The 12226-nt window shown below is 61.5% G+C and overlaps 1 protein-coding gene across 2 annotated transcripts in view; it reads right to left on the bottom strand.

Annotated features, from left to right (window-relative positions):
- The window catches only part of SATB2 (SATB homeobox 2), a 177296-nt gene extending 170151 nt beyond the window's left edge, over nt 1-7145 (bottom strand). The window contains exons 1-3 of one of the 2 annotated variants that reach the window (XM_081142484.1): nt 7106-7145; nt 4916-4995; nt 389-616 (exon numbers count right to left, since the gene is read on the bottom strand). In XM_081142484.1, coding sequence (XP_080998610.1) covers nt 389-557 — 169 coding nt within the window. In that variant the 5' untranslated portion in view covers nt 558-616; nt 4916-4995; nt 7106-7145. Of the gene's footprint in view, nt 1-388; nt 617-1872; nt 2029-4915; nt 4996-7105 lie in introns of those variants that run through there. The other variant, XM_081142483.1, reaches the window with a different exon arrangement.
- Between the last annotated feature and the right edge of the window lie 5081 nt (nt 7146-12226).

Raw genomic sequence — 12226 nt, 5'->3', positions numbered from 1 at the left:
AGGACTGAAGGCTGGTCTACAAAAGCGAATGCAACTTAACTTCATCCCACAACAGATACTCTGAGGCAAAGCAAAAGAGTTAAATCACTAAAAAGCTCTCTAGGAAAATCTAGAAACAGTTAGCTGGCTGTGACATAAACCTGCCAACACCTCAGCACACAGTGGCAAAGTGCCCAAAAAATGCCACCCTCTGGGTAAACCACTTTCTTGTTTTAACTCGAGATGAAGCTACCAGTTCCAGGTGAGAGGCGACGGGGCATTCTTTGGCAACCTGGAGCTCACTTCCTGTAATCCTACACCGCGACGCGGCCTAATCAACCTGAACCCTGACACCCGGGCCACTCTCGCCGCGCCGCGCGCCGCGCGCCTCCGCGCCGGGGGCTGTTACCTCCCACGGCCTTGGCCACGGCGCCGTTGGGCCTCCCGCGGGCTCCCATGGGGCTGCCGTTCTGCTCCAGCCGGGCCACCTTCACCGGGGGAGGCCCCTTGACGTCGGGGCTGCCGCTGCGCCGGTCGGGGCTGTCCCGCAGACACGGGCTCTCGCTCCGCCGCTCCATGCTGCTCCGACTCGGAGACAAAGTTCCCACCGGCAGGTCGCAATAAAACGCGCAGAGACCTAGGGAGGGGGCGGGGGGGAGGGAAAGGGGAGGGAAGAAAAAAGAGGGAAAACCGCTCACACACGTGATAGACGTTCAGGCCAGTGGCAAAGCGACGCACCGCAGCCGCACAAACTTCCTCCCACGCTGCCCGAGGGGCCGCAGCCCGGAGCGGGTCCCACCCCTGCACGGGGCTACCCAGAGGAAGCCCAGGGCGTGTCGGGCCGCGAGCCTACGGCGGCTGTTTCCCAGGAATTATCCCTCAGTGACAACGTCGGGGCCCGCACCCAGGGGCGCCCAGAAGTGGCAGGTCCATTGGAACAGGTTGGCATAAACTGTTCCCGGGTGCCACAGCTTCAGCGTCTGGGGGTCGTGGTTGTGGAAGAGGTGAACTTCAGAAAAAGGCCTCTCACCGACTCAAGGAGGGGTTGGGGGATGCACACAAGTCTTTGAGAAACCAAATGAGCCATATGATGCCCGCGCGGTTAATGGTGGGGCAGGAGCCCAAGGCCTGGCTAATGGACCCCTCGAATCCCTGCATTTCACCTTTACCGAGCCAGTCTTGAGGCACACACATATTTGCACAAAACCAACCCCAATTCCACAGCAATAAGCATCCAGAAACATTTGGAGGTATTCACCAGAATAACCTCCAGAATAACCTTCATCACAAGGCGGGGGCTACAATTATGATTTTGGAACGCTCATCTTCACACGATCCTAAGTAATTTTTTTAAAGGTCTTCAGCATAAAACCCAAAAGCAAAAAAAAAAAAAAAAATTAAAAGCATTTGAATTATTAGGTGCCTTTATCAACCCAATTTTTAAGTCTCTCCAAAAAGTTTTCCTCTGGGTCGCTTGGCTGGCAGCACTCTCTTCATGGAGCCCGCAGATCTCGGCACCCCTTGCGTTTTGGGGGGCGGCGGAGGAGAGGGAAACACCTGATGAAAAGGCACTCACACTGTCGCTGCCACCCCGAGCAGCAGGAACCCGCACAACGAGATGCGCTGGGAATCCGCTCTGCGCCCTCGCAGTGGGAGAAGCCGCTTCGCCGCGGCTCCAGGAGACAGCGCAGGGGCGGCAGAGGGGAGATGCGGGGAGAGACGCCAGGGACGCGGAGTCGGAACCCGAGGGCTGCGGGCAAAAATTTCTCCCGCCCGCCCCGGGCTCCGGCTCCGCGGCCCCGGAGGGTGGGAGCCGCGGGGAGGGCGCTGAGGCGGACGCGGGGTGTCCCCGAGCGCGGGCGCGGCGCGGGAGCCCTAGCCCTGCGTACTTACTGCTCACGGTCTGTCTGTAACTTGGCTGGCTGGGGCTCTGTCCATGGAGCAAAAGTAGAGAATCCAGGGTGGAAAGTTTCTGGTGCTCTGCCTCGCGGGGTTCTCCTAGGCTTCCTCTCTCCACTTCCTCCCCTTTCCTCTCCCCAGGTCCTAACGTTTACGGTCCTGGGTCGGGGTGTCTTCTAGCGCGGAGATGGTTGTTATGAGGATGGTGATTGGGGGGGAAGGGGGGAGGAGAGGGAAAGGAGGGCTCCTCTAAAGGGGCACCCGAGCGAGCGGGGGAGGGGACGGCAGAGGAGGGGAGAAGAGAGGAGGCAGGAAAAAACCCTTCACACCTTCGGGAAGGAGACCGGTTCTGGAGAGAAGGGGCTGAGCACCGGGAGGCAGCAGCGGCGGCCGGGCTGCCGCTCCGCCGGCGGCCAGCTCCCGAGGAGGCGCGGCCGGCGCCGTGAGGCCCGTGGCACCGCGAGCCGGGAAGGCGCGGGGACCGGGGCCGCGCGCGGGAGCAGACGCGGGGCCGCCCGCGCTGTCACCTCCAGCCGCTCCCCTAGGCCGCCGCCGCCAGCAGCCGGAGCCAGACTCCCTGACAAGCCGCGGAGAGAGACGCGCGGAGAGGGAGATGATTATTAGTTGCGTTGAGTCATCAGGCAAAGTGAGTCCTTTTGGGTTGTCCTCGGTTTCCGATTTCTCCCCTCCCCCCTGCCGTCCCCAGATCTAGCGCCTTCAAAATAATAATTTGGGGTGGGGGCAGGGGAAGTCTCTGGGTTATTTCGGGATGGGGGCCGGAGGGGGGGGGATCCAAACCGGAGCCAGACTGGTCCACCGCCGCGAGGGAGAGCGGGGGGCGGGGAGGAGGGCCGGGGAGGTTGCCGGGGGAGGGGGCCCCGCCTGGCAGGAAATTAAACATCAATCAATCAATCGCTGGGAGCCCGGCGACCCAGCAGCGGCGGGGCTGCGGTGGAGGCAGAGGGACGGGCGAGAGGGGACGGGAGCGGGGAGCGGGGGGAGGAGGGCGCGGTGGGAGAGCGCGGGGCGAGGACCGCGCGGGGCGGCGGAGCGCAGACGACCGAGAACCGCGAGCCGCGCGGGCGCTGCGCGCTCCCACGCACGCGTGGGGCCGGGGCCGGGGTCTGCTCCTCCCCCTCCTCCTCGCGCGGGTCCTGGGTGCGGCCGCCTCGCCCAGCCCCTGGGCGCGCTCGTCCCGGCGCGGAGGCGGCGGCACACGGCGGGCGCCGGCTGCCTGGTCCCCGGAGGAGGCGCAGCCCAGCGCGCAGGAGGCGGCCGCGGTGCCTGGGATCCGGGTCTGCTAACTGCTCCGAGTACTTTCGACTTTGGAGATTGGAGGGCTATCGCCTCCCCCACCCACCGCCTCCGCCCACCACCCACCGCCTCCGCCCCTCCGAGCAACTTTTCCCCGCGCCTGCGAGCTCCCCCTCGGCGCGGAGCCGGCCGGCCGGGCCGCCGCACCGCCGCGCGCGCAGGGAAGGCCGCTTCGCCCTCAGAGCCGGCTCGGTCGCGGGTCCAGAACAATGGCCCGGGCGTCCCAAGCGGCAGGAGCACCGGCACTGCCCGCCGAGGTGCGGGTGGCACGGGGGAGAGAGCTGTGTCGGGGGCGCGGAGCCGGGAGCATCCCTGGATGAAGTCCCTGGAGCGCTCGCGGCGCCGGCGACATCTCCAGCGGTGCAGCCCGAGCCGCCCCGAGGCCGTGCCAAGGTGGCGGCGAGGGCGGTGGGGCTGTCTGTCCTCCGGCTGCGGGGCTGCGGCTCCCGCGACCCCAGGCGCCTCGGGCCCCGGGCTGCGAGCGCGGGCAGGGCCGTGCGGTTTCGGACCCAGCCTCGCCGTCCCCGGGGGGCCGCGCGGGGGCGTCTCCAGCTGGTCCGGCGGAGGCGTAACTGAGCCACAAACTTTTGCCCACTCGCGCGGCTGCAGCCCGGCTCCGGCCGCGGCGTTCGCTTAAGGTGGCGCGGGCATTCGCCGCACGGGCCGGACTCCGGCCGCGCTTTTGTCCCTGAGGTCCCGCCTGGGCGCGCGACCTCCTTAAAGAAAAGCACGTGGGCAGGAGCCGCTGCCCCCGCGAGACGCCCTGCGCGCGGGCTGACTCTCGGCGCCCCGACCTGGGGCGGGGAACGTGGACGCTCCCCTGCCTGCCTCGAGGCCGGTGAAGAGCCCCCCGCTGGCTGCCCCTCCTGTCTCCCCCGCACACCCGGGCTCTCCCTCCTCGCCCCCGGGACCCCGAGGACTCCCCCCACCGCTTAGCTGCCGGAGACGCCAGTCCCCCTTAAGAAGCGTTGACGGTACGGCGGCGCCAGAGGGCCAAACTAAATCCGGTTTCGGAAACGCTCTCCGGGGGCAGCGCTGGCGATGCTGGAGGGGCGCCCCCGCCGCGGGAGGTCGCGTCCGCCTAGCCCTGCGCCGCGCGGGGGTCCCCTCGTCGCGCCCACCGGGTGGGCCGCGTGCGCGCAGCTGTTCCCTAAAAAGTAGGAGCCTGGAGGCGGGGGAGCCTCCGGAGCAGAAAGGGTCGCAGAAGCGAAACCTGCCCCTGGCCTGAGTCTCAGCGCCCGGATTCCCGAGAACCCCGCACCCAGGCGCCGCCCCCCCAAGTTTCAGAGAAGCCGGAGGCGACTCGGGCGGCGGTGGAGCCAGCGGGGAAAGGAAGGCGGAGGAGCCGTAACACTCGGGGGAGCCGCCCTGGGGATTCAAGCAGCGTTTTTCACCCCCGGTTTTTTATTCCTTAGACCGCACCCCACCCGCCTCCCCACGCGAACCGGTCGGAGAGAACGCACCGTTCCAGTCCGGGAAAGAGAAAAGTGGCTCGAGGAAATCAGCTCGCGGCGGCAGCTGAAAGGGTTTTGGGGTTTTTTTGGGTTTTTGGCTGCAAAGAAGCGAACTGTAAGTCTGACCGACAAACTTTCCCTCCGCGCGCAGACTGTGCCGTCGAGCGGGAGGCCGACGGGGCCGGCGGCGGGGCCGAGCCCGCCTCCGAGGGCCGGAGGGCGCGTTCCTCCCTGGCCTGTCCGCGCCCACGGCGACGCCGGCTCCTTACCTCCCGTCGGGCCGGGAACCCTCCTCCGGATCCACGTCCAGAAACTCGGAGGAACTGGCGATACGAGGTCCTCAGTCCTCCTGGGGGGAAACGCAAGTGGTTTAGCCAGGATCTGTCCCGTCTGATTCGTCACTATTATTATATCTGATGATGTGAATGGTTGGAGCGACTCGATCTTAAGTCATTAATGAGCTATTTTATAAACAACACTGTCTGAAGGTCATTTACATTTTGCGAAGGATCACTTCGCAGCCTCGCAGGCTCGTGTCCACGGCGCGCTCGCGGGACCGCAGCCACGCTCTCTAAACAACACAGCTGTGTGGCTCATCGGTTAATATTTTATAAAGCATAAATATTTGATTATGTTTTGAAGGGAACTATTGATTCTAAATTATTAAACCCCCGAGAAGGGTGATTTAAATAGAGTATACAATTAAGTACAATTAAGTGTCCACTGCGGCCAGTTTGTTTTCAGGTCCCATGCGCTTTTAAATTCACTGTTTTTCTCTTTATTGGGGGTCCCTCTTGTCCGGTTTTGATAGGGAACAAATCTATCGTCTTGGGCAAAGAGCTCAAAATATTTAAAATGACATTTAGCATAAAGGGACATGTTGAATAATAGGAATTATTACCAGAAATGTCTTTTGAATGTAGACTTATGTTTAGTAACACATTTTACAAATTTCTTTCGATCTAAGAAAAGGAAATTCTAAGACGTTTTACGATATAACATATGCCCGATGTGTGTGGTTTTTCCCCCTTGAGTTTTTGTCCTTAATAAAGGCTTTTTATGGTTCAGATTGCATAAGCTTTTATATTGACACTGCACGGTTTTTGTATTGATATTATTTCAACTGAAGTAAGCAGTTATTTCCAGCATGTTTAATTTTGACAATAAGAAATTTCTAAGCATTTTTACCTTTCCCTGGGATTTTTCTTTTTTAAACAGTAAATAAATTATGATGATTCGAAAGTTTTGTTTGGTTTCGTTTCGTACTCCTCAAGTGCTTTATTTCCAAACATTGTAAAAACAAAATCATACTGAAGAAAAGAAATGGTTTTAGTGACTTTTAAAAAATTAATCTGGCCCAGAATGCGTTTTTGTCCGCTGTCTGCTAGTTTGCTGCAGCGCTCACAGCGTAAAGTTCACTGGGGGACTTTTCATCTCCCGGCTTCTCACTGACGTTTTTTGTCGGGAACCTACTCAAATTTTCCCCCCCTCCCCCCGACCCCCAACTTTTTTTTTTTTTTTATCTGTCATTTAGTCAAAGGTCGCTTGTCTTTCATAATCACTGAGATTTGTTATTTTAAAAATCAACGGATCTTTATACGCAGAGCTTAAATATGCGTGTTTTTGCTTATTTCCACGCTCTCCCTTCTCTCCCCAGCTCCTCTCAGGCCTCCCCTTTCTTGCACGGCCTGCACTTCCACTGACAGCATTTCCTGATTTCTGTCTCCGGACGCCCAGGTCCTGCCGCGCTAGCTCGGGACCCCACCAGCCTGCCTTCCCCAAAGCCCGCGCGGGACGGCCTAGGCCCAGCTGCCCGGGCGCGGGTGCGGGTGCGGGTGCGGGTGCCACGCATAGGACCCCGGCTCTCTGCTGGGCCACGCGGGCCTCTGAAGGTCCAGCATCCACACCCAGGCTCCCTAGATTTCAAGTCCAGTGACCCAGGCACCGAGGCCCCGGCAGTGCGCTGCCTCTTAGAGAGCCCAGGGAAGTTGCGCCGCGTTTCCCCGCCACTCCCGCGTGCCGTCCAGGGGGGAAACGATGGGAACCGTCGACCACAAAACCCTTCGAGGGTTCGTAGGTACCGACACCGGCCGGCCTCTACCCCACTCCCCCCTCCCCCCAACACCACCACCCCGCCTTGGGCTTGCTCTGCTGGGGGGCAAGAGGAGGGTGGGAGGGAATCATTTCATTCACATGAACCCAACACCAGCTCTGAAGCCAAATTTCCGATGCGAAGTGTCCGGGGAGAATTGGACGACCAGCAGTTTCTCAGACCACTTCACTGCGCCGGGCCTGGATTGGCAACTGGACGCGCCAAGTGGACGAGGGCCCGGGGCCAGAATGACCCGAGGAGCACAAGCCTAGAAGGCCAGATGGACTAGGGTGGGCTCGAGCCCTTTCCCAGGCTGCTCCGGGGTGTCGGGGGACTGACCCGAGCGCAGGGGGCGGGGGACACTTACTTCGTTATCCGCACGCTTTCCTCGTTGGCATCGGAGCTGGACAAATCCCAACCCGCGCCAGGCAAAGATAAATTACTCCTGGCTCCCGCCGCGGCTCCGCGGGCCCGGCGGGGGCGGAGCGGCGAGGAAGCCGTCGGGCCGCCTAAGGTAGGGGCGGCGGAGGTCCCCCTCCCATCCCCAAAGGAACGAGCTCTGCGGCCTGGACGGAGATCAGTCCCGGGGAGACGACTACTTGGGGCGGGGGTGGTGCGCAACTAGGCCGAGTTAGACGGGGAGCCGAGCCCCGGGAGGCCGGAGGACCCAGGGGGCCGGGAGAAAAGACCAGGCGGAGGCCCAGAGGGCGGGAGGGGACGCGCGAAGGCCGGCCGGGGAGCTGCGGGTCCCGGACGAAGGGGATGAGGCAGGGCGCCCGGGATGAGCTCTGCCCGCCCCGGGAGAGGGAAGGAAGGGACGTGCCTCGGAGCCAGGGAAGTCGTTTGGTCTGAGGTGCGGATGGGAGGCCCGGGAAGGCGGAGCGCCTGCGGGCTCGGAGCACGACTCCGGCGACACTGATCGCCGCCCACGGGACTCCCGGACCCCTTCAATCTTCCGCGCGCCCAGAGTTTAATAGCTAGATCTCCTTCCGCAGCCCGCTGAGAGGAGGACTGCCCTGCTAACCCAGTTTTTAAAAAATAGAAATCAACTTTTAAAAGACCGGGGTAACGAGGCAGAGGGGGAAGAAAAAGGAGCGGCCGCTGCCTCCCCGCCCCCACTCGGTGCGACGGGGTCGGACCCCGAGTCTCGCTCCAGACGCGCTGCGCTTTCAGTCGGGAAACACCGAGCCCGGTGGAGGGGGTCGGTCCCATCGCCAATCCCCGGGCACGAGGTGGTGGCGAGGAACCCCGCGGCCTGGACGCGTCGTCGTCAGGGCCCTGTCACCCCCCCGGGCCCGGGTCACTGCGGGGGGCCCAGAGCCGAGCAGAGGCGCCCTCTCGCGACAGCGCCACCGCGTGGGCTGCGGCCCAGCCGTGCGGGTCCCGCTCCCGGCGCCGCGTCCGGGAGCCAACCCTTGCTCGCAGCCTGCAGGCCGCCGGACAGGGGTGCGGCGGGGGATGGGCAGGCCCCCGCCCGGACACAGCCAGACCACCCGGCACAGAAGTGAGGGCGCCCTCAGTGCGCCTCGGCGCCTTGTGGTGAGAAGCACGCCCGGGAGACCAGGCCAGGGCGCCTCGTCCGCACCCGAAACTCCGACAGGCCAGCCTTGCTGACGAAACGCGCTCCCAGCCCTCGCGGGGGCCCGACGGCCCAGGAGGCCGGGTCCGAGGCGGCCCGAGCCTCAGCCGCTCTGCGGCCCGGGGCCCGAACGCGCCCGCGAGGGCGGGAAAGCCCGCTGTGGGCCCCGAGGTCGCAGCACTTACTGGGCCGAGGACCGAGCGGGCCGTCGGTCTGTTGGGCGGGGAAACCCGTCCAGAGTGCGGGGAACCTAAGGGCTTCCTAGGCTCGCGGCTCGCCGGTTGCCGTGGTCTCACGAAGCCCCACCACACCCTCTCATCCGCCAAGGCTTGACCCGGGCGAAGGCCCCGGTGGCTGGGACCGCAGTGTCCGGGGCTCAGGCCCGCCCCGCCCCGCCGGGCGTCGCCTCCAGGCCCCGCGGCCAAGCTCCGCAGAGCCAGGCTTCACCTCGCGCTGCCTCCAGAGACCCCACGTCGGGCTTGGAGGTAGATTGAGGCTTATTTTAAATAAATTCAACTGTTCCCGCTGGCGCTCGTGCCCCCCCCCCCCCCACACACACACACATTTTGGGACTGTCAACTATGGAAAGGGACTACGGCCCAGAAAGGTGTACATTCACCTGGGGTCCACCCAGTGACAAACTTCCCAGCCCCACGCAAAACAGGAGCGAGCCCTGGACGCCTGAGCGGGACGCACTCTCGCAGGGAGAGCGGCTCCTGGCAAGTCCGGGAGGGAGCAGCGCAGCCCGCCCGAGCCCCGCGCTCCCGGCCCGGCCTGCTCGCCCACGGCCCTGCCACGGGCTGGGACCTGCCGGGTTCTCAATCCCAGCAGCCGCAGGCCGCGCCGAGCCCTCGCCGAGCGCGCCAGGCCGCGCGCCTGCCCAGGGGCTCACCTTCGCTCGCCGCGCCGGCCTCGCCCCGGGCGCCCAGGGCCGAGTGGGCGCCGTCTGCTCGCCTCCGGGAGCCCGCGGCCGGTGCCTGCGGCGTCGCTCGTCCTGCCCTGGGGCTGATTTAAATAACTAATAAGCTCGGGGAAATTTTACGAGGGGAACTTTTCCTTTTAGTATCAATAAAGCCGAGTAATTGGGCTTGTTGGTTACCTAAGCTCGAGTTTCCCAGTCTCTCTCTCTCTCTCCTCTCTCTCTCTCTCTCTCTCTCTCTCTCTCTCTCTCTCTCCCTCTATCTCTATCTCTATCTCCCTCCCTCCCTCTCTCTATCTCCCGCTCTCTCTCCCCCTCTCTCTCTCATTCAGAAGCAACGTTTTTAAAAACCGGCAACTGTGTGTGCAGTTGTGTGTGGTGTGCAAGTGTGAGCGTGTGAATGAAGTTGCCTCGAGTCCTTGGGCTGGAGAGCAACCACCATGGTCTCTGCCGTGAAGAGCTTTGGAAGGTGAACTGTCGCTGGTTCAGAGGGAAATGGTGACAAGAACCCCAGCCTCACAGATCAAGTGTAACATAAGTGGTGGGTGGGGGGCCGAAGGGCTTTTCCCCTTCGATGTGATAAAGACGTTTGCAGTGCTTCCCTAATAGTTTGAATTCTAATGAACTTTCACCACCTTGGACTTCCACCGCTAGACTGTAGTGATATCTGCTGTAGCCAGTAGAGACTCCTATACTGTAATGCCGTCTAAATTCTTGCTTTATTTTCTAATCCTTTTGAAAGCGTGTTTTTAGTCGTACAGAATTTTTCCGCCTGGGAACCATACCTCGATTTAAAAACATAAAAGACCTTCCGTGAATAATAACTGCAGGTAGCCCATTCGTTAGTGTCTGCAGAGCCGGAGCCTATAGAGAAATCTCAGAAGTCTAAAGGCAATCTAAGCATGTTTCTCTCTCCACTCCTATCGGGATATACGTTTTTTTCATTTCTGTGGTATGGAAGCAAACAAATCCTTTAAAGGACTTTTTAGAAAACCGTTCTGCTAAAATTCCCTTGAACTTAAATTCTGTACCAAATACAGCGTAGCTAGTGTTTGCCATGACCGACCTAACGAAATGAAGAATATTTTTAAATCAGATTATTGTTGGGGTCAGAAGCTACTCAATGAAAAGTGACGAGCATTCAGTTTTGCAAACCAAGGGGGCGGGAAGGAAGCCGGTAGGGAAGTTCCCAGGAACACACCCAAACCTGCGCGCTCCTGTCTTACGTTTTCGTGCGTGGAGAACTCTTCCTTTACACTTTTAGTTAGAAAATGGATGAGTGTTCTTTAGTACGTCTTCTTTGGGGATGCGAGTCCCAAAGTCAGCCGAGGGTCGCCCTCTGCCAGGTAACTTCCGGAGGCCGAGTTTTTCGGAGGCAGACCCAGCCCTGCGCGGCGCAGCGAGAACCGCGTCCTGCCCGCCCCTCGCGCGCACCGCTTCCCGGACCTGGCGCGGCGCCCGCGGGCGAAGGGCAGCAGAGCGCCTGGCCCTCGCCTCCCTTCCTGAGGCCCGCCGGCCCGTGCTGGCATTTGGCTGCGGAGGGAAGGACCCCTGAGCTGTGTCTGCGCCCCGCTTCCTGCCTTCTCGGAGGGTTGCAGCCGGCCTTCCTTCCCACCTGCCCGCGCCTGGGCGCCTGCTCTCGCCCATCTCCCTCATTTTGGCCGTCGCCGGGCCCTTAGGGGCCCACCGCAGTGACCACGTGCTGGGGCACTCATTGTAGCAGCCCCCTGGGCCCCTTAACTGGCCTCTTTAAGGATCCCTGCGCTGCCCTCCGAGTGCCAGGAAGTTGAATCCAGTGGCTGAGAAAGATGAAATGACTGGGAAGGAACGTGCAGGGCCCAGGACAGCTCAGGGTCCCCTCGGTGAGCCCCTCAGCCTCCCCAAACAAACCAGGGCTTCCCTTTCCCTCCCCGGCCTTCCACTGAAGTCCCTTCCCGGCCGCAGGTCCCTGAGGGAGCTGCTCTGTGAACCCAGGTTGTGCCCCAGCTTTTATGCGCCCCCTGCTATCTCATGTTTTGGTTTCAGTTAAGCTGTTTTCTGAGGTCGTGGAAACTCCACGGTTTGCCTCATTCACACCCCTTTAAAAAACAAAAAACAAACAGCATCCCCCAAGCCTGGCTTCTGCCAGACCCTGTGCGATCTCCCAAAGCTCTGTGTGCAAGAGGAGGAGAGATTTGTCTGTTTATAGCAGATTTAATTAAGACAGTTATGTGCCTTGAACTCTGTGGGCCCCCAATCAATGCATTTTGATTTGGAAAGTCAAATAGAATCACATCTTTCACTTGTGGGGCCCTTGTTGCCCTGCCAGGCTGGGGACAGGCGCTGTCGTCCTTCTGTGCCAGCCTGGACCTGGGCGCAAGCGCCCTAAAGAGCCTGTTGCGCGGCTTGTCCCTCGGTGACCTCCAGGCCTTCCCGGGAAGGGCGTGAAAGGCTGAGCACCCGAGAGCGCTGGTGTCCCTTAGCTAGGGAGCCCGGCGTCAGACCCAGGTTCCCGGTTTCGGAGGCACGACAGAGCCCCAGGCGATAGCTCCCCATCCACTCTCACCCACTCGCGGCAGCTACAGCCGTAGGGAAAGCGGGAGAGGCCAGTCTCCTCTCCCCAGCTGTACTTCCAGTAGCGTCCCCTCCCCCCAGCTCCGACTTAGGTGCTGGACTGCAGCCGGAGCGTTTTTCTAATTTGTCATCATTGGAAACCTCAGACAACTGGAGTGCAACACTTCACGGGCTTCCAGGGAAATGCTGACATCAGGCACTCAGTGGAAGGGGCAGGGGGTCTGAGAGCTGGGACGGGGTACCTGACAGGCATTCAGGTGCTCTCCCGGACTCTCCTCCGCTGCGGCCTAGCTGTCCGCCTCTACCTCCCCTCACCCCTTCCCCCCATCCTCCGAAGCATCCCCTTCACTTCTTTGGACCTCAGAAAGTAGTGGGCATATAGTGTCAAGGTCTCAGGCTCTCCCCCTCCCCTGCGGCTGTCTTGGGACCCGGGACTC

This window comes from Miniopterus schreibersii, assembly GCF_964146895.1.
Source record: "Miniopterus schreibersii genome assembly, chromosome: 7".
NCBI lineage: Eukaryota > Metazoa > Chordata > Mammalia > Chiroptera > Miniopteridae > Miniopterus > Miniopterus schreibersii.
This window is presented reverse-complemented; position numbering and strand designations above follow the sequence as displayed.